General features: G+C 40.9%; 2 protein-coding genes across 3 annotated transcripts; one reads left to right on the top strand and one right to left on the bottom strand.

The window, feature by feature from the left end:
- Positions 1–1,079: 1,079 nt before the first annotated feature.
- Positions 1,080–4,991, top strand: LOC117753769 (protein C19orf12 homolog). Its single transcript, XM_034572103.1, has 3 exons — positions 1,080–1,218; positions 2,280–2,454; positions 3,580–4,991. Exons 2-3 carry the CDS (start codon positions 2,295–2,297, stop codon positions 3,843–3,845), a joined length of 426 nt encoding a protein of 141 aa, XP_034427994.1. The 5' UTR covers positions 1,080–1,218; positions 2,280–2,294; the 3' UTR covers positions 3,846–4,991.
- A 1,201-nt stretch (positions 4,992–6,192) lies between these two features.
- Positions 6,193–26,886, bottom strand: LOC117753744 (AP-2 complex subunit alpha-2-like). 2 transcript variants are annotated; one of them, XM_034572041.1, is made up of 23 exons: positions 26,668–26,886; positions 24,033–24,101; positions 21,920–22,062; positions 21,549–21,742; positions 20,092–20,221; positions 19,415–19,516; positions 19,199–19,307; positions 18,132–18,282; positions 17,676–17,844; positions 16,626–16,763; positions 16,358–16,540; positions 15,695–15,792; positions 14,996–15,227; positions 14,719–14,883; positions 14,364–14,453; positions 13,795–13,928; positions 12,717–12,799; positions 12,203–12,292; positions 11,804–11,927; positions 11,608–11,724; positions 10,550–10,619; positions 9,465–9,599; positions 6,193–9,358 (listed from the first exon to the last, which is right to left on the bottom strand). In XM_034572041.1, the coding sequence occupies exons 1-23, from the start codon at positions 26,732–26,734 to the stop codon at positions 9,281–9,283; spliced, it is 2,871 nt and encodes a 956-aa protein (XP_034427932.1). In that variant the 5' UTR covers positions 26,735–26,886; the 3' UTR covers positions 6,193–9,280. The 2 variants fall into 2 exon arrangements, with proteins under 2 accessions (XP_034427932.1, XP_034427941.1); XM_034572050.1 differs by lacking the exon at positions 14,364–14,453.
- Positions 26,887–27,058: the final 172 nt, after the last annotated feature.

Raw genomic sequence — 27,058 nt, forward strand, 5'->3', positions numbered from 1 at the left:
AGAGGGAGAGAGAGCAAAGGATGCCAGAAACGATCAGTGTTTCTGATGGAGAAGAAGACGTCGGCCGTCCGTCCCAGTGGAACGTGCAACAAGTGTTTTCTCACATCAACTCTCTGCCAGGTACTGATGTGGCTTCAGCACTACTTTGTCACTGAGGATATTGAAAATGGCTGGTTGTTAAAATGTTCTTGTGTTTTGTCTATTTTGCATGCATTTCATTCAACTGCAGTGCGTTGAGGTTTCAAGTCTTTTGTAAAATATAGTATCACATAAGTAGAAAAATGTACCTATACACAATTGTACGAAAACCCTTAACAATCAAGCCCCTTCATATATCAAAGAGCTCATAACCCCATATTATCCAAATAGATCACTTGGCTCCCAAAACACAGGCTCTCTTGTGGTTCCAAGAATCTGTAAGAGTCGATTCTCTCGTTATTTGTTTTATTTTCAAGAAAAATATATAAATGAGTTGAGGGATATAATTGTTAGTTGTAGCTTTAATAAATCAAGTCCGATATATGTGTGTGTGTATATATGTAATTATATATGTAATAGGAGCATTAGGGGCTGTAAGCCCCAAACTGGGAGAGTGGCTCCAGCAGATCCCAGGCTCAACATGTGAAGCCTCTGTCCAGAAAAGCCCAGTTCTAGGAACAACTGAACTACTGCACAGAAGCCTCAAACTCCCCTCTGAGGGCCCCAGCTTGAGAAAGACGAACCAGCCCATGGCCCTTCTGTGGGCTGCCAAAACAATGATATAATCATGTTAATTACAGTCTGTCTTCCAAATATAAATATGGATATTAGACATAGGTAACACAGGGGAAACAATAGTATTGCATATAATGAAGCAGCCAAAATGCCATGCCTGATTATACTGTAAACTCTTCTTTCGTCAAGAATGTGAAATGTCAATATTTCACAAAGACATAGATTTAATATTAACAGGAACATAAAGTTAAGTGTGTGTGTACAATGTTTGATAAAGCAATGTTATCTGTGCAATACTGTAGCTTTAGGATGCTGTGCACTGAGCTTCTGCTACAACACCTATAGAATATAGCAGGTCAGACACACTCCTGGTCAGAAGGTGGCGCTAATGCACCGGGAGGTTGTGGCCAAACTGTAAAGAAAGGGAGGACGAAGAAGTCCGGTCATCGGAGCAGATCCATGTGTAGATCAAACTCTGAAGTTGGATAGTTCAGCAGACTGAAGGTAACAAACTCATGTTTCACACCAACTTTATTAGACTTACACTGGAGGGGATGTTAGAGCTAATGTGCTCAGCGCGTTGATCCGTTTTCAAACCGAGCGGGAACTTGATATTGACGTTTAGTCAAATCATCGTTGTTTACCACTGTCCTGAGCTCATAGTGTCAGTAATAGGACTGTACACTAGCTCGTGTACTGTATCAGACACGGTTTAAACCACACTGCGAAGCTCTCTGACGAGCCTCTCACGCCAAACTCCATCCAGAAGATAGTTGATTTAATAATACAAAAGCTGTGTACACGGTGTATTTTAATAATTCAACTTTTCTTTTACGCTGTATGGGAAAGTAAAAGTGAAAGCATTTGTTCTTGTCGTGTAGCCTTCGGTGTGCTGCACCTTTTACTTTTTCCTCCTAGTTCGACAACATTCCAGTTTATTATATTATATTATATTGTATTGTATTGTATTATTATGACCCTCATGTTGGGAGGATTCATCACAGGACTGTAGTTAATTGTAGTTGAGCTCAACTTCATCAGTATGAAGTCAGCTGCATTAGAAAATACAGTATGGGCAAACCTAAGTTAGAGAACTGTGGATTTTTTTGAAAGAAAAAACTACCACCGCTGCTTATATGACCAGGTTCACGTCAATGTATTCTTATCATTTCTTTCATTGCAAATTGTTTTTGGGAATTTCACCACTCTCAAACAATTACAGTTAAGGTGGGTTTAGCATTAGCACCAGTATGTCACTGTAACTTTATTCTCATTCATATTCATCCCTGTTAACATTTCACCTCATTATACTTCTGTCCCTGTCTAAGGAAATCTACTGACTGTGAGATACTAAGTGAAGCTGTAGAGAAGTTATACAAGACACTAGGTGTGTAGAGTTACAGGCTGAATTATATTAGCTATATTTTAATACTGTTCATTTTCTTTTAGTGATGATGTTAAGTTAGGAAGATGCTGTATCCTAACACGGCTTACAGCTGGGCTCCTTCTCACTCTTAAAGAAGACACCACAGTAGAGTTGACCCTCTGCCTTCCTGTCTTTCCAGTGCCTCAACACAGAGATGCCTCCCCACATGAATGACGTCATGCGTCTGTGCTGTGAAATATCAGCACACGACCAGATCAAGGTCGCGGTGAAAAACTCCACCAAAGGAGCGATGGTGGCAGGAGGGAGTGCCTTCGTAGGTGGGCTGCTCGGTGGACCTGCTGGGATCGCTGTGGGTAAGAACCTACACCGTCACAAAAACACCAGACCCGATTACTGTGTTTGTGATGTCATTATATAACAGCTGGTCCACATGTCGCCCACACCGAAGCCGTTTTTCAGTCAGGACCACCAAAAGGAATTCTGCAGAACTGGGTCCGCACATTCTGCAGAGTTTTGCCTTTCACACATGCACAATGCAGCAGGAGATTCTCCACCCAGACTCATTCACATGCACAGAAATCACAGGAGCATTCAGGTGAAGGGTGGAGCAGCAGGCAGAGGCAGCATGTAACTTCTGCTGCGGAGATCACATTTTGTTTACAGCACATCAACACCGGTGTCGGCTTAATGACGGGAAGCCCTCTTGACATCTGCATCAGTGTCTTCCACGTGCATGGCACCGCTGTTTCATGTGGAGATATTTATATTCTCAATGGGTTTTGTTTTTATTTTTGCATCCGTCGCGTGGAACAAGCATAATCAACCCCCCACTAGCTCGCAGTGAATCCTGTGGAGGTTCTCCTGTTCTGTTCTGTGTCTTTAATTCCTGATCATACAGAGCAATCAATTTAAAGATGTCACCATGGGCTCATGATTTGGAATGGTCACTTTTCACCATGTTTTTGTGTCCTGTCAGACTGAGATACTGAGTTGCTGCAGTAGTTAGTGGTATCTCTGTCATATAGCAACCAGACACACCCTGATTACATAACTTTCCCACTGGTCACACAGTCTATCAAATTTTCATAAAACCCATTTGGTTCATTTTCAACCGTCAACAGTAGCACCCACTTTCATTGAATAGAATAGAGAAAACTCCACTAATAAATGAACTTGTTTAGTTTAACCATAAACTTAATTATGAATAACTATTAATAAAAATAAGACACAAATACAACTAAATCTATAGAACTTGAAGTAAGGAATTACATACACATAGGATCTTAACATAAATGCATACATTTTCTGCATTGTTTATTCTGTATAATACGTTTTTATATTGGCCAACATAAACTCAGATACTAATAAGTCTTTAAAGGGCTGATATTGATTTTATCAGCCAACTGATGGATCAGTTTGGCTCTAAACCTATAACTGACCCTGTATCCACTTCCTCCTCGTCGTTGTGTCTCTGCCAGGCGGAGCGGTCGGTGGTCTCTTGGGCAGCTGGCTGACCAGCGGCCAGTTCAGGCCTCTACCTGAGATCCTGATGGAGCTGCCACAAAACCAGAAACAGAAGCTCTATACTGACATTGTGGCCATCGTGGGCAGCCTGGAATGGACAGACGTAGCCCAGCTCATCGCTCTTGTGATGGGCAACGCCACTCTCCAGCAGCAGGTCACCGCTGCGCTGCTCAACTATGTTACAAAGGAACTCAGAGCAGATGTGCGTTATCGGGACTGAGTCGTTCTCACAAATGGACTTCCCCAGGTTTTCTAGTTAGACCTGACGAACAGCCAGAACAATGTATACATATATGTAGACAATGTATTTATGTTTCTGGCTGTTTAAACGTTCATGATTGTGTCAAATTAGGTTGTTAGCCTTCACTATCCTCAGAGTGCTGACCCCAACAACAAAGAAACCCTTCTCCCTCATGTGGGAACTGTCTTCGAGAGCTGGTGATTCAAGTCGATTGTCTTTGTAGAGGCCGAAGTGGACATAATAATAGAAACACCTATCTACATACAATAAGGGAAACAGAGACACCTCTCTGTAATGCAACACAAACTTCATCCTCCAAACTGATCATACAGTTGAATCAACATGTCTCTAACAGTTTTAATGAAAACCTTCACACAGGGAGCCCTGCAAATGTCTCATTAACAGCGGGCGGACTGAGGGTCTATGGCACAGCCTCTTGTGTGGCACTGGTTTAGATGAATAAACAAGTTGAATAAGCTTGTTTATTCATCTTTCCGTAAATGTTGATAATGCTTCAAATTTCATTTTAAGGTTAAGATGCCGTTTCACCGTTTTCCAAGGTTGAAATGTCTGCAGGGAGGATTTCCTGTGGGTCTATTGAATTAGACTGCATTCGTTTTAGCCAATAAACTTTCGTTTTACAATGTCACCTTGGCATTTTCCGTGGAGACTAGACTATGAGCAATATCATGTGCAGGGCTCTGCTGCTGTTGTACATTTTCATGTAAATGTGCCTTAACTGACACACACCTCTGTAACCTCTAAGATATTGAGCCCAGGTCATTTATTCTGGATTACAATGTTGTGTTATAAATCACACACTCTGTATCAGGGTGTGGTTAATAGTTTTCCTGATTTTTACATTTGCAACCATCAAAGAACCCCATCAGGGAAGCGTTCAGCCAGAGGCTTAAAGAACTAAGTGTCCTCAGAAAACGAGGGGTCCTGCACAGTCGGAGTGAGATCACATGAAGGGACTCCAGGTGGATTTGAACAAACGACCTTCTACCTTGTGCCAAAGTCTACCAAGAAGAACTGGTGTTGTTTTAACGACAGAAGGTGCAAACACCAAGTATTGATTTGATTTAGTTTTTTATATATATTTGTATGAAATGATTGATCATTTAAAAAGATCATGGCCTTATTTTTTAAAACCATTGCTTATGTTTCAATAAAATAAACATGGGATTCTATCATGCCTTGGACTGACTATTTACAATTCTCAAAACATGTACAATACTCACAACACACGTTTGGCCCCAACTCTAGAAGTCGTATCTTATCGTGAAAAAATACATTAAAGACCTGTTGTAAAATGTCTTCAAAGTCCCCACTTCATACACTTGTAATGTCACTGGTTTTCTACCTTCCACCTTTGTAACACACTCAGGAAATTAACACAGGATCATATTTATCTCTGCAAAGGAGGTTACGTTTTCACCCCTGTCTGATTGTTAGATTGTTTGTAAGCAAGATAACACTAAAACAACTGAAAGGATTTCCATGAAACCTGGTGGAAGGATGTGGTTTGAGTCAGAGAAGAAATCATTTAATTCTGGGGCAGATCCAGGAAGTTGTTTTCTCTCGATCTCTTCAATGTCTGCGAGATAGGACATTTCAACATTTTCCCCAATTTCCGAGAGAATAACTCATGGATCAGGATGAAAAAAATTTGACATTTTGAGAGGACTGATTTTTTTATGTGTGTGAAATTTGGTGCAGCTTGGTCGAATTTAAAGTAACTGTTGGGCCTTGGTGAAGATATGCGCACTACAGAGACCCAGTCTAATTTTCACATAGAATCACACTTTTTACTGTCTCTGCTTATACAGGCTCCAAATGAAAACTTTTAGTCAAAAGCACAGGGAGGTGGGGAAGAGGTAAAAACACAATTTCAAGCATTTGTTATTTCAACAATATGTATTTTTTGTATTCCACATCTGTTGCTACATTAGATCTTTGACATCAACAACACATCAACGTCCCATTAAACAAGTCCCATTAAACAACTGTTCAGTACGTCTGATGTAAAACAAAGTGGCGCTCAGGTTTTGTCATCAAGTCCAGAGGAAATATATTCTGTTTTACTTGAAGTTGCCTGGATCCTCTGATAGAGGTTGAAGAGTGAGCACTGAATAAAGCTGTAGTGACAATATTTAGGGACATGATAAGGAAGAAGATTCAGTGGACCTTCAATACCTCAATGAACAGAGATGAAGTGTAGCGTCTGTGACAAACTGCTGCAAGTTTCAGGTGATGTGGACGTCCTGACAGTGAATACACACTGATGTGTGAAATAAGTTCATGCTTTTTTACTAGCGTGTGCAGCAGTTTATGTTCATTTAACCTTGATGATTTTTTTCTTCCTTATATCTGGGTTTATCTGCAGTGAGACACGTAAAAGAAGTCGTGCGTGTGAAATGTGCTGTTCTTTGAAATGACGCTCATATGGTGTCAGTTTACATTTAGTTGTGTGAGAAAAGCTACATTTATACAAAGCTCACACATACACACTTCTCATGGGGATATAATTAAAGTAGAAATCAATAACAAAAAAACAAACTATGTGACATTGCTATGGGTTGAACATTAAATGGAAAGTGAATCATAAGGATGGGATTAAATCATCACCTCACTTTATATGTTGTATCTTTTTTTAGCAATCAATACAGGATAGGGAGTAGAAAAATCAACTGAGTGGTGCCACCACTTCTTTATATACATTCATGTCTATGTCAGAATCTTCCAAAGCAGAACAAACATCTGCACTCACTCACTCCAGGACTTGAACTTGAGTACTCATAAGTCATAGGTTTCAAGTAAAGTGTTTTAAATGAGTCATATTGACCATATTATATAATTATAGTGTAGTAAATGTTTATTTCCATAAAAAGGTAAGTAATATGATTACACTTGTGTTTATTTGTAAAAACATCTTTTGTATGAGGATACTGAAGAGCAACACCACATCCAGCACATTCCTGTCAGGCATAGGAGCCCTTGTTAGGAGGCACAGAGAGAGACACTGAGGTCTACAGCTGAAATGGCAACGGATCCAAAACAATGAGTGGCTAAAGCATCAGATTCACTCAGTACATGCTGATGTTATTGATTAGGCCCAAAGATCTACAGCACAGTTAACATAACCTCATGCTACACGTCAACAATCAATTTTTTTTTTTGTGATCACTAATTGATCAAATCCATACGTTTTCATTACATCACTAAAGTTGTGCGTAGGACTTGATCTGGACCATGGTAAAAAGCAGAGGTCTGGTTTAGCACGTGTCTGTACTGTTTAGTCAGTACAATACACTGACCCACACATGAGTATACTGCACACCAATATGACAAGACACAGGTTCTGCTGCTTTGAACATGCATTCACTGAATTGTTGTGCCATGTGCAGAAAACAAGCTGTAAACAGAACATTGAATTAGCACCTCAGATTATAACAAGCAGCATAATTACACATGTAGCAAACTCTGACTATGATCAGCGTTTATTTAGGTGTGTTACTGAAACACTGCGTTTCATTTGGTGCTGGTGGGCAGGTCGTGTGCAGCGGTCTGATCTGAGCTTTGGTGCTGACTCTGAGCAGAGCGTTCAGTCTGAGCCACAACAGTTCAGTCGCAGGTGTAAAACCAGAATAAAGAATTTAAAGATGAAAATAAAACAAACGTAATACTTCAGAGGAGAATCAGTCAGGTGCTAATTCTGTGTGTTTGTCTCACAACACCTTTCACACTAAACACAAGCGCTATAATACAGGAAACAGACTAGAAAGAACATTGTCAAGTGGTCACTAGCAATTACACTTTCTTCTAATCATTGCAAACTAATCATTTCACCCCTTGCTACACATCAGAACTCCCCAACCTTCCACATTTGTGCTGAACAGGAAACACAAAGTGAAACCGGACCACCTGACAAGACACGAGTGAATACACGTTATAGGCCCATAGTCACAGTAAAGCTCTTCAGGTCCAGATAAGGTAACTTCTATAGGTGACTTGTTTAACCATGGACAAAAAATAGATGGACATTTTGGTTTATGATCTTTTCACTTACATGCTGAGAGTGAGATCTCACTCTCCTTTCACTCTCTGAGAAAGAAATGAAGCTACAGTCAGAGGATGATTACTTTAGCATTACAGACAGGAAACAGGCGAAAGCAGCTTTACTCGCCGAGTCCAATGGTGAAAAACAATATTCCACTACCTACACCTCTAATTAAATAACCTGTCATGTCTTGTTTGTTTGTACAAAAACAGCCATGTGAAAAATAGAAATTGCTGTTTTAGACGGGTTAGGACTTCGACGTATCAAACTGCAGCTTGATGTTTTAAATCCTGCTTCAGACATGACGGTAGGATTTCTTTTTCACCTTTGGACAGAGCCAAAGCATCAAGTATGATGATACAAGTACATTTTATAAAAGGGAAAATACACTAGGTTATACAGACATGGGAATATCACCGGTTTGGCAGTGTTCTGTGAAGAAGTGTAGTGTGGTGCTTTAGACTCTCGTCTGTTTGAAGGCTCTTTCTCTTCTTGACAGAGAAGATTTAGAGGCACTTAAGTGAAGCAGAGAACCTGGAAACAAAAGGACGTCTTCACCGTGAGAAGCTGATTATCCATCTGCTACCTGCCGTTCTATATCCATACCTTTTATCCGAGTGTCAGGATTCTATGTGTAAAATTTGTGCTGAATGAAGCTAAAATATTCCCAATGAAACAAAAGTTACAAAGCTTTGATTTTCCTCTTGAGATGACTTTGGTGTTTTTACAAAAGTGCAAGTGGGTGAGGAGACGAGGAAAAGCTTTTCAGTCCTGTGCAACAGTTGTTTGAAACACTACAACAACTGAATTCATTGTTGAGATCATTGGTAAATTTTTCTTCTTCTTCTACTGAGATTTTCAACGGACTCGGTCTCATTCACGTCTCCTCAGCGACTCTTCAAAATGTCTGAATAAGAAAGGCAGTAACCAAGCAGCTAAAACACACTAAGGGCCTGGACACACGTACGCAAATGTAACACCGGTGAACCTTCACTTTCTGTTCACTTCCAACCTGTGCGAGCAAGGGGGCGAATAGAACGTTCACTTCCTGTGGTGAAGCAAATCTCCAGTGTGGCTTCACATGGAGCTCAACCCGTCATTTGCGTACGTGTGACCGTGTCATAAAACTAAACTGTTCAGAGCTGCAGAACATACGATCATTCAGAGGTGTTCACAGTGTGTGTGCAAACACATAGATCACACACACATAATCTAGGTTGAAACCAGTGACACATTAGTAAAGATATGTGTGAAAAATAACTTGAATAAAAAAGAGAATGTACACAGTACAATACATCAGTTCCAATCAAAGGAGAGTAAAGGTGTAAAAAATGCTGGAGCTGTGTTGAGTCTAAAACTGTTCAGAGAGGAGGTCACACAGTCTCTGAGACACTGATTCCCTGCTGGTCCGGAGGGTCAGACGGTACATCTGCACAGAAAATACACACAGTTACTCAGTCTGAGTGATGGTGTGTGTGTGTGTGTGTGTGTGTGTGTGTGTGTGTGTGTGTGTGTGTGTGTGTGTGTGTTTTTACCTCGGCTTGTGGGTTGGGCTCCAGTCTGAGCAGGCAGCCCACCTGAGTGTTCTTAGTGTGAATGACTCCAGCTCCGACAAAGTTTTCAGGATTGGGATCCACCTGCTCCAACAGAGCGACGCCGAAACCTATGATCTGCATGAGAACATACACAAGAGAGATCAAAATGTTTTCCACACAGGGCTGAAGTCTGTCTGAACACCGTGGACCTTGAGTCTAGATTTGTTTTTTTAATTCTGTTCCCTGTCGTCTACAACAGGGATGATCACAGACTGCTCTTATTGGTGCAGGTTGTTACCTTAATAAAATGATCTGCATTCATTCTCAATACACTTTTTCCTCATATGGGAACTTATCAGACACATGAGACTATAGCTGTTTTCAGACATGAACTCCGGATAATGTTAAATGTTGGGTTTCATTTTTCCTTTCCCATATGAAGAACGCAGCAGGAGATTGTCTGGGTTAGACACGTTCAGAACAACTGGATAATATCTAGAGCGTTCATGTGAGGAGTGACGACTGGGTAGAGCAGCAGGAGGCAGGACAGAACATATTAATTCTGTTGTGGAAATCACATGTTTTTGTTTACAGCACAACGACACAGGCGTCTGCTCTTATCGTCAAACGCTCTGAAATCGCGGTGGCTTCCCAACTTGATATCTTCTTCTGCGTCTTGTACGTGTATGGTTTCTCTTTTTCATCCCGAGATATTTGTGTTCATTTTGTTTTTTTCTGTTTCGCGAGTTAAATACATCATCAACACGCCCAGTCGCTGGCTGTGAATTCTCCAGACATTTTACAAACATTTTTACTAGGGGATTGGCAGCAACTCTGAAATTTACAGTCTCACATTCATTCCCTCTGATCTCAAGAAAATGTCCAGACTTCAGTTCATGTCTGAAATCAGCATCGATATCATCAACATCATCTGTGAGTTCCATTAACAGCCAATTGTTTTCCCACTGAATTTTAGTCTTATGTAGTTAAGGATTAAAAGAAAAAACACAGGAGCATGTCACAATGAGCTGGTGGATGTCAGCAGCTGAGCAGTTTCTATTAAAAAGGTTGGATTGTTTTGGTACCTTGGCCTTGATAACGTCTGTGTCCATCGGGTGTTGGGCTTTGAAGATTTTCTGAACCTCTTGCTGAGGCCTGAGGACACCGAGAGAAGGGGGGGGAGGATACATACTGATTTTCACAAGGAGGAAAATAAAAGCAACATCATGTTACTATAGAAAACCATCAACGACAAAACCTCATATATACACAACCTCATTCTGTTTCAACTTTTTCTTGTTACATGCTTCCTTTAAATAAATAAATAAATCCTCCCAAATAATGTGGATTTGGACCTACCTAAACATATTTAAGACCTAGTTAATACATGCAATATTTAAAAGAAATTACACCGGTCAAGCTAATAATTCAAACTTACATATAAACAACAAATGTGAAAGGTAATAAAGCAAATTCAGTTTCGTTCTATGAAAAACGCAGACTATAACATCAGAATCTGGTTTCCTCATTGCTCACTTTAACAGTTTCAGCAAGAGAGCTGCAACCAGCATTAACACAGGCCAGGCAAACAGCCCATTCCAGACAGGCATGTGGAGAACAGGCACTGCACCAGAATTATTTCATAATAATAATGATATCATATATTTATCAAAGTTTTTGACTTTTTAAGACTCCAAAGAAACCCTGGGTATGTTGTTGCCTAAACAATGAGCTTTGATCGAGTACCGCCGCCAGCTTTCAGGGAGTTTTTACTTATTTTGAATTTGTTACAGCAGATATAATGTCTCAGAAGAAAGTGGCAAATGTGATGCCAGCTCAAAATAAAAAGCCTGCTACAATAAGAGATTTTGGAGAGCTTGCATAATCCTATTTTACTAAAAAGAACTGGCTTCAACAAGTGATGCAACTAAAACTGTTATAATTCCTGATTAATCTGTTGATTTTATTTTATTTTTTATTAATCAATTAATAATGAGACCATAAATGTAAAAAAAGAAGTTGAACTGATGTTGTTCAACTGTTGGGAGTGTCTTCTGACAGAGACATGAAATACAGGAAGGAACATCCCTTACTGCTGACAGGAAAAAGCAGCAGAGCATTGATAACATGGAGTGAGTCTTACGCTCCAAGCTGTTTCCAGCGTTGGAAGAAGTCCTGGGACATCATCTCCGTGGGCTGGAAAAACTTGTTCAGCATCACAGGGAGTTTCACTGCAATGTTCTGAAGAGCTCCACCGTACCTGTTCACATACAGAGTCAGGAATCAGCAGGTATTTCACTGGATACCAGAAACAACAAAGGATGGATTCAGACACCAACCTGAACTGGATGTTGAGTACCAGTGCATCCGTGAAATCTGACACGCACTCAATGTTGAGGATCTGCTGGGCCTGAGCCCCACCTTCTACTACGGGTTCTACTGTCTTAGTCTGGACATTCAGCTGTGGAGACGAGGAGTCAAGGATTCTACCAAAAACTAAACAACACAAGCCTGACAGCATCAGTACTGAATAGTATTGATACCTACCTGTATTTACAAGACCCTTTTGTTGTGTTGGAAGCCGAACTGAGTATTTCTTTTATTTGACAATTTGAGTGACCTGCAAAAACCAATCGACTGAGAAGTAGTAGTAGTAGAACTTGTTGATTTAGTTGCATTAAGTAAACTCCAGTGCTACGTTCGTGTCACCAGAAGCCATTGAGCAGTAGAAAGGATATGAGTCATGAGTGCGTCAGAACTTGTTACTGATGAGGAGAAGCTGAGGAACTGGGTAGATGTCTTGTTGCCATAAAACATGTGCACGCGACCTGGAGGACAACAGGAACAATCATTCAGTTCCTCCTGTTGAACAATTCACATCTGGCCAGTATCCACTACATGTAAAATGATATACAGTACTCTATACACTATACAAAAGTGCAATTTCATTCAGATTCCTTCCTTTGCTGGTTTATACTGAACCAAACAAGCTGACATATCATTGCCCCCGTGAGACAGGATGTGTAACAACAGCATCAGCATTTTTTTGTAGCCATGTCAGCTCCCCCCCCTCCCCAAAAGTTCCCTGTTCTTTTGCAGAGAATGGATTGACAGAATTAAGGCACAACATTGCTGCCTTGAGCAGGCTGTGTAAAAGAAGCTTTAGATTTTAAAGTCTGATGTGATTTCCCAGCAGTAAAAGATGCACCATTCTGACCTATTATAAACACGTTGTGATATCAAGCTTCTTACCCAGGTTCTGTCTGTACTCAGACTTCAGTCCAATCTGCAAAAGCTGGTTCTCATAGATAACACCGTTGTTCTTACACACAAACCTGGAATTTAAAAGCACACAATTACACATTTACAACACAGAGTTTTGAAAACTTCTGCTTTAGGAAATGTTTTAAACGTTTTACACTGGAAAAACATGGAAAAAAGGCCGGAGGCTGTTCAGACCAGATGCATGAGTTTACTGATACAGGATATATTAAGACTGTGTTACAAGCTACAGTGGAGTTTTTAAGGTGGTGTTGTTAGATATGCTAGGAGGATAGGGTCTAATAAAAGACACTATCTTTCTCCATTATGGGAAAAACTAGATTCCGTGTTTTAGCCATATGAGAAATTAAAAGTTAGGATACCTCTGCAGCTTGGATCTGATCTTTTTTTAAAGCAAAACAATGTTTTACTTTAAATTGCAGCTACATTATTAGTTTGATGGTTCACTGACTGGAATAAGGAGAATGGTGCTACTTTACTCATACTCCTTACCCTGAACGTCTGTTCTTGCTCTAGGTAACTTTGATAAACGGGTACAATCTCCTGTGAGAAGTGTGGAACTGATTGATAACTGCAGCTTCAATTGCGAGAATCAGGCACAACAAGTTAAAGACTAATGCTGAATTGTAGATCATTTAAAAAACAACAAAAACTTAGAAGTCATTAGAAACCAGCATTTATCTCCAATATTCAGCGAGGAAACTTAAAATATGAAGAATTCTACACAGAGTTTGGTGTATTTGTTACAGAAGCAGCTCTTCTGGTTCCAAAAGCTCGGGATCATGCGTAATATCTACCGTTCAGTTGAGTTTCAGTTCAGTGAGTGGGACTACACAGTCGAGCGTTTTACTCAAGACATTGATAGACTTAGTTTTTTCTCTACATGAAAACCATTTAATCACTCAGGCATGGAGCCCAACATAAAAATCTGTAGAGTGCCTCTTCATATTTTATTGAATGAGGATTACTGTATGTGTGACTATTTACAAACAGCTGTAACTTCCATTTGTCAGCAAATTTCATCAACTGTATCGCAGTATGGTCTCACCTGGTAAAGTTTTCCTCGCACACGTCTGTGGACTCGAGGGTAGAGCTGTCAGAGAAGACATCAATCAGCAGATTGGGTGCTGCTGAAGGGGTCGAGTTAAGATTCAGCAGGTCTGTGAAGGAGTGAGTGGAATCCTGGGAGAGAAACATCAGCAAACATAATCTTAAACACACAGCATCTACAAACAGAGCACAACTAAATCTGAGTGCAAGTATTATGAATACTTGAATACAAAATAACTACAGCTATTGTGTGTTTGAGCATTTCACATACTGTTGACTGTAAACTGAGAGTTGAAACACACCGTCAGTGTCTGGGAAGGGCTACTGACTGAAGAACGCCACACTGTATGACCTATAAACGCTTCAGCTCAGGTTCATTTCTATAGAGTGACATCAGAATCACTTGGTATAATAAAGCACTAATGGTGCGTCAAACAGATACATTTCCAATAATCAAAAGACATAATTCGAAAATCCACGAGACAAGAGCAGCTGTCACTCACAGTGGTAATAAATATTCACTCAGTCATTCACTATGCTATGTGTTGTTTCTAACTATCAATATACCATGATCCCAGCAGAGAGAATGACGGGGCTAGAAGAGGCAGGGCGGGGTCTGTTGGTAGGTAGAAGGTCTGCCAACAGCGAAAGAGAAGACTGATGGAGGAAAAGAAAGAGGAGAGGAAAGACAGGGAGAAAAGGAGACAGGACAGGGGAGGTGAAGATCAAGTAAATATTAAAAAGAAAGGAAAAGAAAGGTAAAGGCTATAAACTAGTAAGAAGCAGTATACAACAATATGCAGAATATGACAGTGATAGTTTATGTGATGCAGGGATAAGTAGTGCAGTGTGTGGCACGCATTCAAAATACTGTGCTGACCTTATTATACAGCTTCTTATTACAGAACTACTGTGGAGTCACCTTGTTAGTGGCTTCAGTTTTCTCGATGTGCTCAGTGTTGCCATTGACATTCCGCCGGGCGTCGTCGATATCGGGCAGATTGCACGGGCCCTTCTTCCTCTTCAGCTTGGTAAGGATTGACGATTCTCTCTCTGGGAAAGGAGGCATTTCTTCTAAGACTGTGGCCTATGAAGGGACAGGGAGAGAGAGACAGGAATGTGAAGCCAGTTGCAGTTAACAGTAACAGAGGAGAGTGTTGTAAATATTCTGTCCACTCCCTGCATAATTATTCACAAACCAATATGTCAGTGCTGGCAATGCAGCTGAGCCTCAAGTACTCGACGGCTCTCTGCTGAAGTTCCACGTCAGCGTTTCGGAGCTGGCTGTCCGACCGCAGGACGTCTTGGATCGTGGCCTTTACTTCTGGAAACAGGTTAATGAACTTGATGTAAGCCGACAGCAGCAGTGCACGAGTTGGCACAGAGCAGAGATGAAACTTGGAGTGAAGAAGGTTGAACTGGATCAGAGGGCTGAAAAACAAACGACACAAAAGAAGACAACATATTAACAGTAAAACCTACTGATGTCAGCTCTGGACTAGATTAAAATCACATTACAAAAGTCAATAAACCATGTTAGGTTTTTAACATGGCATATTAAGGGTTGGTTCACCAACATTCCAGACATGTAGATAATGTTGGTTCCATTAAAGCTACACTGTTTCAGGAAAATAGTCACTGAGGTCTGAGAGAGAAGAGAGTGACTTTTCTATACTGTTGAATTATCAAATGTCATTTTTCAGTATTGGGACAAATAAAACTTGGATATCTAAAAAACATCTACAGTCCAGATAACACCTGAGTCAAGTGAGAAAATATTTTCCTATAAAAACTGTCAAAACCAACCAAATCAAAGAAGAGCTGAGCAGAAACATCAGCTGAAAAATTATAGGACTTTCAGAACATAGAATTTCACTATGTGGATGATGTTATTTTACCTGGAGCGTGAATCACCAGCAATTAGGTTACCAAACTCTCCCAGGATGTAACCCCCCACCTTAACCAGGTTCTCGTGGCAGGCGGGTGCCTGTAGTGCCTACAAGAGTTCACAAGGCATGACAGCATTGGGTTAGGATTAATGTGGAAGAAACAATAAACTGCCGTCTACTCTAAACCTTTCACATATGAAGAACGCAGCACAGGATTACACGGGTCAGACACATTCAGGAAAAATTCCACAACATTCAGGCAAGAGGTGGCACCTGGGTAGAGCATTCAGGAGGAAGAGCAAGTTGTATAAATTCTGCTGCAGAAAATAGTTATTTTGTTTACAGCTGTTCAACAGCTGTAGGTTCTTCAAAAGCTCACTCGCTGGGAATTTGTTTTTTCCTAATGTATTCTCACAGGGGCTCACTCTGTGACATGTTCCATTCTTTTTACTGAATAGCTGGAGGGAAAGGTTCAGGAAAATGTCTAGAGCAACCGAGTCAGACATCTGCGTTTTCACATTCAGCCCCTCCAGAAACTTTCAGGAAAATCAGTGCATGTCCAAAAGCAATTTTAAGTTAGGTGGATATATGGCAACCACTCAGTCAATATGTAGATGTTTTGATTGCCACTGATGTAACGCACAATGGTTATTTTTAATCTGTGACACTCACCTCAAAGACAGTCTTGGCAGCATAGCCTTGGACATCGTCTTGGTTTATGACAATCTGAATGACCCGATACCACACTTCTTCACTGACATAGTCGCCGGCGATGCGGATGAGGTTGAGGATGGTATCCACGTACCAGGTGTAGTCCACAGCATACTTCTCTGCCAGGATGGCCACCTTAAGCACCTGAGGGAGAGAGAAGCGAGAGGCTGAGGGTGAGAGAAGCACATATAGGAGTATAACGATGGTCAGGCTTATGCTGATGACCCACTATCTCCTCTCTGATTGAGTAGTCGGCCGTCTCCAGGTAGCTCAGCATCTCTGCCACAATCTGCTTGGCATTGCTGCGGTCACACATGGCGTAGAGCAGATCCACAGCCCGCTGACGGACACTCACATCCCGCTCCGTCTGTATTGAAGACACACATTAACAGAAGGTGTGAAATGACACATGGGAGACAGGCCGCCAACTCCCGACTATTTCTTTAAAATCAATAAAGATGTAAACTTAAACTGTAAAGAGGTCACGTCCAATTTTTATGTCAATATTAGCTCTTTCTGGGCCATCGTGGGAATATTTGGAAGACAGACAGCATTCATTTGCCATGATGTGAATCATCTAATGTGGTGAAAGATATAACAAACTAAAGGTCAGGTTTAAATAAATCTCTGCACTCAAGGCTTGACTTGGAATAAACATGATAATTAAATAAATAATAGATTGTATTTTGCACAGTTATAATATATCTTTTCCAAAGATTTTTTGAGTGAGAGAGAAAAAAACGCAAATCTTACACCCACCGATAGACTATGCTTTAATAAAACCTGAGGTCACAATGTGCAACTTTACATATTAAAATTATCGTCCTCCTAAATGATACAAAGATCTTAAGAGAACACTCAAGAGTTTCCTCTTACGAGTTATTCAAGAAGCTGCTGAGAGATGATGTGGTAAATATATAGACTTACTGACAATATCTACCACACTGACTGGCCAACAGGTGTATGGTCTGTCAGTAAAAATGTAGGAAACAAAAGTCATCGGGAGATAACATATCCCCCGCTGGCCTCCACATAATTTGAAAGAGCAGATCATTAGGTTCCGTCACAGTGAGCAGAAATTGGGATTTGGAGCCCCACTTCACTAACGGTTTTGAAAATAGCACATTGTTTTGGAGTTCTGCTCAAGAAATAAAATGATAACAGACGAATGGACAAATCCATCACTTTAACACAGGAGACTTGCCTAACAAAGCGACGCACATATTTTTTCACGTTAAAATGCAAAAGTTTATCATTACACAACTGATGAAGGACCCACCTTTAGAGCATTGATCACAGTTTCTATATGCGTCTTTACTGCCTCGTGAGAAAACTCTGAGCTGGCCAGTGTGCACATACTCTCCAAGGCCAAGTAACGGAGGTTGGTCTCCCTGTGCTGCAGGAACTGACCTAACTGGTTACAGGCCCGTACCAACAGCGTGGGCTCACTGAGGGACGAGACACAATATCAGAACTGTAGCATCCAATAACACATTTCAACATTCAAAGTGTGACCCAATGACAGCTACAGCAGCTTTGACCGGAGGTAAAACATCATTTGTTCTGTTCTTGGTGGGTTTCTTGCTACACGTGGAGTAAAATCTAACATTTATCTGTCCAGTGACACTAAAGGTTAGCTTCTCTAGCACATTTTCTTTTTCCACAACACATCTCTTTAATCCCTGATATTCCAGGAATTCAGTGAGCAAAGGTAGTGATTGTGAATGTGAACAACCTGTCATGGTGGATGATGAGGGCGATGGCTTCAAACAGAACAGCGTTCTTTGCGTTGGAGTGCTGGACCTTCTTGGACTTGGGTGGCTCCTGGGCTTTATTGAGGATGGTCTCCAGACACTCGGTGAGACGACTTCGCAGCGCTGCATCCTCTGCAACAACACAGCCTTCGGCCTTAACACTCGCCAAGTCTTTGCTTCCACAAACTCTCAGTATAACGCCTTCATCATACATGTTTTCATATCAACATTGAATAACATCACTCTATGTCATGTCACTTGACAAGAGACATTCCGGCCTTGAATCGGCAGCCCACATTGCTGGTTTTCTTCTGACCATCTAAGTGAACACTGGCAATGTTTTTCCACCTCTTTGTCCAAATTTACAGTATCAGAAGATATTATGTCAAAACTAATTTTTTTCATATTTAACTTTTTCTAGTCAGGTGCCAGCTGGTGTTGAACTGCTTTTTTAAGATGGACATACAGCAGCTTTGTCCAAAGTCCAAAGTTTCCATTTTCCTAGATGTAAGTGAAAAGTTTCTGGAATGAAAGCATACGACGAAGAAAATAATAAAGATTTAACAAAGAAATTATAATCATAATAACTCTTCAGCCGCTGAACACACATGTGACATTCTTTCTACAATTGCAGTGAAACATTGTTCAGTCCAACACTGTTGGACAAATTCTCAATGTGGTAGTTTACCAAAATGTGAATTTACTGCTTTACTAGCTCTGGACAAATTTGTTTTATTCTGTAACTGACAATTTCTGGAAAATTATGCTGCTCAAGTGGAAATTATGCAAAAACACTGTCGATCTAGAGCTGCTTACCAACTATATACGGTAGCAAAATCTTAATAATGGTGGAATAATTAAATTATTCATGTGGGGACCATACATATTATTAATGTAATAGATGTGCAAAAGTTTTCAATGACAGACGTTTTCTCCATTTACCAATGGTAAATTTCACTATTTCCACTTTTATGGTAGAACAGTAAGTTTCCACACAGGTCTATGGTTTCTCTGGCCTACAGACAGACAGGAATGTTATGTATCATACCAGGTGGAGGGTAGCACTGAAGAAGACGCAGCAATTTGACAGATAGCCATGGTGCAGCAACGAAGTAGTATGTATAGTCCTGTAGGTCGATGGATGCGGATGTCACAATCTAGACATAAAAATAACAAGATAAGATGTCAACAGATGTCAAATCAGATTTCCTCTCTGACCTCAGTGAGATGAAGACATTGTGTGAAGCTGGAGAAAGACACACACCCTGCTGAGCCTGGCCACAGCAAGTGAGATGGATGTTTTGAAGTCGTCAGGACTCTTCTGAGCCAGAGTGGTAATAAGGCTGGTGGCTGCTGTAACCACTCCCTGAAAACAGACACACACACACAGCTTTATAACAAAGAGTTCAGACCAACAAACAAAGTACTTCATCCTCTGGGCAACTGGGTTTTGGGTGCAGAGAAAGTGATAAGTGATATACTAATGCTATACACAATATAACCCTATGAGCCAAATGATTTGTGATTTGTGAATATTGGCTATACAAATAGAATTTTATTGATTGATTGATTATACTATATACAAATTATTATAGTAAACATTTTTAACTGTTACTCTAGCAGAAAAACTCAACAACATGTTAAACTTCAATCAAACTGAATCAAATTTACACTTTACATAGACACTTCAAAAAAAAATGTTTTCCCCAAGATTTATTACGTTTCTCAATAATTCTTGAAACCATTTCACCACCACCCAGTTTATTTCATCAGTGAGAAGCTCCACTTCCTTTGTGCAATGCATTGTGCAAGACCAGTGTTCATCGACAGTATTTAGTGGGCATGCCTCCTTCTTTGAGTGTACTTCATTTTGATACTACATACTCAAAACGTTCTTGAACCACTGTGTAGTGTGGAACTGGGACATGGGTAGGATCTTACCAGGTGCTGGTCATTAAGCAGATGCACCACTCGAGCCGTCCATTCACCCATGGGCACCAGGTCAGGAGACGTCCTATTGAGTCGTAGCAGACACAGTGCTGCACTCTGCTTCACGCTGTCCATGGTGTCCCTGATAGGAGCAAGCACAATACAACTTGATTATTCACTAATCAATACAAACATTATATACAAGTGAAATTGTCACTGTCACAGTTTCACACTATAATCCTTAAGATTTCAGTCGTGTTTAATTTGGAGATACCTGTGTTTGTTTATGAAGTACATTATAACAGTACAGGTTCCAGAGTTTACAAGAATTTACATGAATCAACCACTGGGGATGGCTGCTCTGTCAGAGATGCAACAGAAGATTAGCAGCATTAATGTGTGTTTACAGCACAGCCTGAGAAACTGTGGAGCACAGAGCACCCTGCCCACCCTCATCCTGTAATAGACAGGGAGGCACTTTGAAGTGCTGAATGTGCTAGCTCCGTTTCCTGTACGTCCCTCTGTGAAACTTGAAATGGCAGGAATGGCTGACTGCACCACCTGCATGGAAATCTACTACATAAGACACACATGACAGGCTTTAAATGCAATGAAGAGCAATTGCAGAAAAAACTATGAATAGTAAACAAAATAGGGTCAGGCGAAATTAAAATCTTAAGGATTATAGCCTGAAGAAAATAACTGATTTCATTATCACTGCTGATACAAAACCCAGGAACATTTCTTATTTTGTCAGATGCTAACCAAATGTTCGCAAGATGTCTGAAATTAAACCACTGATAAACATTTAATATTTTCCATGAGTTTTTTCCACGATTTACAGTATGATCCTGCTTCGTTGACATGCACCCTGTGCAGAACCCTACGCCGTACCCTGACGTGCACCTGCCCAAAAAATGTATCTGCGCGTCGAGGCAATCTAGAAGCTGTAGCTTCGAAGCAGAACCATGTCTGAGTGAGAGGCTCCGCAGTTTCTGCAAACTTTCTCTGCCTGGCCTCATAGTGTTATGTACGAAGAAATTCAGGAGAATTCGTTGTGTGTTTCAGCTGGATTCACCACGAGCTAGTGGGGGGGGGGGGGTTGATGAGCCTTCTAACATGCAACAGATGCAAAAAAAAACAAAATCAAAACAAATATCTTCTGGTGAAAAAGCGGTGTCATACACATAGAATACACCGATGAAGATGTCTTGAGAGTTTGTGGTGATAAGAGCCGACACCGGATCTGTGTGTTGCAAAGAAAATCACTTTGTTTCCGCAACACACTTAATCGTTACTTCCTGCCTCTGCACCTGGCTGAAAACCTCCCATTGCGTCGTGTATGTGTGAAAGGCAAACTACAGGTAAACTCCATAGCCAATTCTCCGGATTTTACAAGCAGGTAATGTCTGAAAACGGCCTCGAGTCACTTTAACTCTCTATAGATGCATTAATGTTTATGTACAAACCCTGCCACCAAGATCCTGGGAATTTCCGAAGCGAAAGCCTCCGCCATCTCTCTGCTGCCCACATTAGCGATGCAGTGCAGAGCCAGGTTCATGAAGGTTGGGTTGCGGCTGGCCAGGTCATTCTTAATGCCATTGTTGATGAGACTGATCAGGTCGCTGTTAGAATTCACCAGCACTGAGATGAACAGGTAACCCTGAAGGGAGACGTATTTTGGGAAAGGGTTTTTAGTGAAATTCTACTGTGTTTGTAAAAGTTACTTACACACCCCTTAGCACTACTCTGATGGGAATTTCAATCAAACATATTTACGTAATCAGTGATTAATGAGCTCTCAGCTATCAACACTGCATGAACTTAAGGAGACACTTACAATTTGTTTCTCTGTGTACTTGTTGGAGCTGAGGAGGTTGACGGCCTCCATGTGTCCGAAGTCAATATCATGTCCCAGGAGAAAGATGAAAAGCAACTTGCAGACGTACTTTTTCTTACTGTAGCCATCTAGAGCCTTGTCTCCTATCCACACGTACACACACACACACACACACACACACACACACACACACACACACACACACACACACACACACACACACACACACACACACACACACACACACACACACAGTTAGAGATGAATGTCTATGAACTTACAAATGCAGAGGTCTGTCATTTCCCTGGATACAATAGGAGGTAAAGAATACATTCAGTCAGATGAGTGACGGAGGACAGAGAAGGGAGGAAGGAAGGTGGTGGGGGTTGGGAGGATTTATCTTGTAATCCATGGGTGAAATGAAAGAATTTAGAATAGTCCGAGTCGGGTCTATGTCCATGTTTTAATTTGTCTCCTGCTTGTGGTTGATACTCTGATTAACAAATACATTTTATAAATAATCAAGATTTTTACACATGTTTTTCCTTCAATGCCCTCTGCCTAAAACTATAAAGAAATATATTATTCATGGCCACCACCACCATGCGCTGCCAAGGCAGCTGCACCACGCCCGGATTCTGTGACAGCCTCTGTGAGTTTCATTTTACTCGTTAACACTCACATTTTAATTTTAATTAATCTCTGAGTCAAAGAAATTTGAAGAAGCTTTGCAGTATGGCCATAGTTTAGTTATGAGATCCTAACATATCACACAAAACCTTTCATGCTGCTAACAGCACTGTCAGCTGAAGGACCAATCACACTGTATGGCAGCAGAGGAGGTAGAACCAGCGTCTGGTTCAAAGGGAGTTTAGTCGTCTTTGCTAACACACTGCACTGGAGCTGAGAGCAATAGTGCAGAAACATCACAGATTGGCAGTGGGGTTACTTCCAGACAGGAGTCAATTTTCTAAATGTTATATCCTGCAACACAGAAACTTAAATGCAGGGAAAGAGGACAAGCTGTTGGGAAACAAAGTTCACCAAACTGCACAGTTAACTATTTCCACTGCATTTAGAGGATGATTACAGAGACTAAAGCTTCCTTTCTACTGTGTTTTGACTTTGACTAGAAAAGAGAGTCTGGATTCATATGGAAATCAGTAGTGATTGGTTGATTTCTTTGCTGGAAAACTGAACTGACAAATGCTGCACTAATTGGTCAGATTTCTGTTACTTCTTGTGATCAGTTTGAAGCTAAATCCTGGACGGACATGGCCATGGTTCTGATTTTGCCTTCTATTTCCTTCTAGAGTTTTATATTGATTTGATTGTTGTGTCCTGATGTCCAGAGAAATGCTACGTCTGTAGCTACCAACATGTTGCTTTATAATGAAAATGGACCACACTTGTAACTGTTCAGATGTGACATTACTGAGTCTGAATTGGGATTATTTTTTACTGTGACCGACAGTTCTGCTCCACTGAACTGTTGAGCTTCCTCATATGGCACTAAAACACAACAGCTTGGAACAAAGGGCTTGTTGGACTGCTGAAAATAAACTTTCCCCCAACATATATTCCTGTGCTCGATTGTACATTTTTTTACGATTTTAAAAGACAAGCACATAGAAAAACTAATCATCATCAATGAGAAACTTCTCTGGCATAATGGAGAAGAAGGAGAGCACATAGGTAATATGGTAGAAACAACACAGGCCAGATTGCTGGGCACTACAAGCAGAGGAGCTTCATTCTAGAGCAAACTAATTATAGGCAGCGTGGAACAGGTGGCAGGAGAAACAACACCAACAGGACACACAGATATATTCACAAAGAGGTGTGTGGACTTGTGGACAGTGCAGTCGTAGCAACAGTCATTTAAACAAAGCTGAATAAACTGAAAAGGGTCAAAGTCAAAACAGGGTCACAACATGGGTTCGTGAATCAGCAGCAGTAAACAGAGTCAGGGGAACTTGTTTCATGGAGGGCCAAGGTCTTTATTCCAATCAGGTGCTATGATCAGACTTTGGATAGAATGAGAACAGCAACTCATGGCCCTCTGTGGCAAATACTGTAAGTTGAGCCTGATTTCTCAGAATTGTTCACCTACCTTTAAATTTGGAACGGATATTGGCCAGTTCCTTGTTTATCCTCTTTATCTCAGCCTCCTTACTTTTACCTGCAAATAAATAGAGACATGTTGCATGTTATTGCATGTTACAATAATGTGGTCAGTCACAAACCATCCTTTTGTTTGCTCTGTTTTGCTCCTTTTTGATGTACTCTAAATATTTTACTAGCTGTGTTAATCATGATTTAAACATTCACTCAGTGCAACAGAATGGCTCTTGTGTTTCTGTGTGTCTCTATGTGTTTTTTTTATATTGATCATTTGAGCTCCATTATACAGATGTATATTAGATAGATTGGACACTTAACTAGGGACATCATCACTGATTACTTCCCCAAGAACAGCCTCAAATCTTCCCAGCAGGGATTGAACAAGTTGAACGTGTTGACACAACAGCATCACATTGCTGCATATTTGTTCGATGCATACTAAAGCTGCAATTATATCATTCTAACACAACCAAAACTTGCTCTATTGGATTAACAAGTGGTGGGATGTACTTTTCACTTTTACTCCACAACATACATAAAAAAATATCTGTACTTTCTTCTCCACTACATTTTGTCAATGCATTGTGTTACATGTTCACTTTGTTTATCTATGAAAGAAAGGGGAATTGGTTCACTGATCCAATCCACAGGAGCAAAGCACATCAGCAGCAGCAGCATCACTGGTAAAGAAAGGGTGGTTAGGGTTAGGGTAACCCTAATTCTCACCCTTACCAAAAACATATTCATAAGAGGCCACCGCCAGGACGCAGCCAATAGTTCATATTACAATGCAAGTGTTTTCCGTAGCATCATCTGCAGCATTCCTTATAAATATGGTAGAGTCTATACTGTTCTTGTAATAAACCAAATACACAGGGGACAATAATGTAGTAGACTTTGAATTAGGAAATAGGTTATGCTTGGCCAGTACCTTATTCAAGTAGAAAACTCTTTTACATGGGTATGTTTTTGTCAATATATTTGCAGTTTTATTTAAGTAAAAGGTTTCAGTACTTCCTCCACGACTGCTGACAATAGGTGAAAGTGATTACATTTAGATGTTTCTCTTGGATTTCAATGGACATTTAGTAGGAGGCCGGGCAGAGAAAGTTCGCAGAAACTGCGGAGTGTCTCACTTGGACATTTGTGATCACACATGCACCTCCTCCAGAGAAAATACAGAGTAACTGTGGAGTTCAGGGCATGTCTGACAGCAGCTTCTGAAAGCAGCTTAACAGTGTCATCGGACACATGTGTAAACTCAGACTCACAGACGGGTAAACAAAACAGAATTTGTAAACTTAGTGAATGTATTGAGAGGCGGAGGAGATGGCGAAAGACCCAAAATGAACCCTGTAAGCAAACTTAGTGGAGCTGTGCATGGCTCCCTGGGTGTCTGCCCTGGGCTTAGTGGCGATGTGGCCGGGCTGTCCGCACTCGGGCCCGGGCAATGGAGCTGTCTGGGATCCCTGGGTTTGTTTTGTTTTTTATAAGTCTGACATGGATCAATTATGTTCTATACCTCCTCACTGTGCTTGTGCGATTCATAAGCATTATATGGATATTGGACTTTTGTTATATTACTATTGATGAAGTGATATTGTGATCATCATTGTTATTGTTTAATCGCCCAGCCCAACTGCCACCTCAGACATAATTACAAATAAAAGCCATCTTAACCAGACTATCTTCTCTGTGTATTGTCTGTTTCATCAAGTTATGAAAACTGTTCAAACATGTTAGTTATACGGTTAATGTGTCATACATGTAAATAGTCAGTGTTCTCATAGTTGTGAGACACGCCATGTAAAAGCAAAACATTTACATAATAATTATGTAATTAATAGTATTACAAGTCATTACTAAATCATAATTGTGCTATGTGTAAGTCAAACACTGTTATTACTTAATATTGCAATTATTGTCAGTGATTTTAAAATGATTAATAAACAGTGACTGTGATCGAGGCAGTAGGTTTATCAGATCACTTATATGTACACATGTAAGGAACATACAAGCTGATGGGGCAGAGGGTAACATGGGATCAACACAGATCAATACATGTAAACACAATGATTGTGTGATATGTGTGTTACTAGGTATACATCTTCTCATACTGACGGGCAGCTCTAGTACAGGCGGTCAGCGGGACACTTGACTAACACACAGAGCTGTTGATAATGTGTCCTTCAGACGTTCCCTCAAACATCCCGCACAAAGTCTCCATACACAAGGTATAAATGGTGTCAGAGTGGAGTCCACACTTCTGGTGTGACAGTATATGAAGCTGTGATGTGGCTGCACGGAGCTGAAACGCTACAGACGAACACAAATGCCAGTTAGTCGTTATCTCAGTCTGGCGGTGCGGTCCACGCCCTTCGACGGTAGCTACTTGATGCTAACAGCTAACTAAGTAACGTTAGTGCATGCTAACTAGCTAAGCGGCTCTCTCGTGCTGTTCCGACACAATTCCCTTTGCAAAGCCCTGTGAACTGTGAGGAGGAGAAACAGACACACCACGCGACATGTTGTGGAAACATGCCGGGTTTACATTAGGTTAGAGCGGCGAGCTAACTTGTCACTAGCCGAACCAAGAGGCGTATGAGTGGGATCAGCAAACTCACAGTTCCTGATGTCAGAGATGAACACGGCCAGGCCACGCATCCCGTCCCCTTTAGAGACGGCAGGCATGTTCTCCTTGTTACTTTCCCCTGTGAGTCAAACACTCGGACCATACGAGGTAACTTGCTCCGCAGTTGTTTTGCCACAGCTCGGAGGAGGAGGAGGAGGAGGAGGAAGAGCAGCAGCGCAGGGACCCAGAGATATGACGGAGACAGGATCCAGGCACACTGCGGCTGCGTTCCTTCAATTCACACAGAGTGACGCCTACAACCGAGCAGGGCCGCGTCCCGTACATGTGGAGCTGCTCACTAAACAACCACTGTGTTTCCTTGATGGATGTTGATGTAATGTATGTTGGGTTTTTATATAACAAGGATTCCCTAGCTGAAGGTT

Source organism: Hippoglossus hippoglossus, chromosome 3 (genome assembly GCF_009819705.1).
Source record: "Hippoglossus hippoglossus isolate fHipHip1 chromosome 3, fHipHip1.pri, whole genome shotgun sequence".
Taxonomy (NCBI): domain Eukaryota; kingdom Metazoa; phylum Chordata; class Actinopteri; order Pleuronectiformes; family Pleuronectidae; genus Hippoglossus; species Hippoglossus hippoglossus.

Coding starts and splice junctions, on each gene's coding strand:
- LOC117753769 (XM_034572103.1), top strand. CDS start 2,295: ATGCCTCCCCACATGAATGACGTCATGCGTCTGTGCTGTGAAATATCA. Junction 2,455..3,579: donor ACCTGCTGGGATCGCTGTGG/GTAAGAACCTAC, acceptor TGTCTCTGCCAG/GCGGAGCGGTCGGTGGTCTC.
- LOC117753744 (XM_034572041.1), bottom strand. CDS start 26,734: ATGCCTGCCGTCTCTAAAGGGGACGGGATGCGTGGCCTGGCCGTGTTC. Junction 22,063..24,032: donor TATCCGTTCCAAATTTAAAG/GTAGGTGAACAA, acceptor ACGTGTGGATAG/GAGACAAGGCTCTAGATGGC. Junction 12,800..13,794: donor TGCGAGGAAAACTTTACCAG/GTGAGACCATAC, acceptor TTTAAATTCCAG/GTTTGTGTGTAAGAACAACG.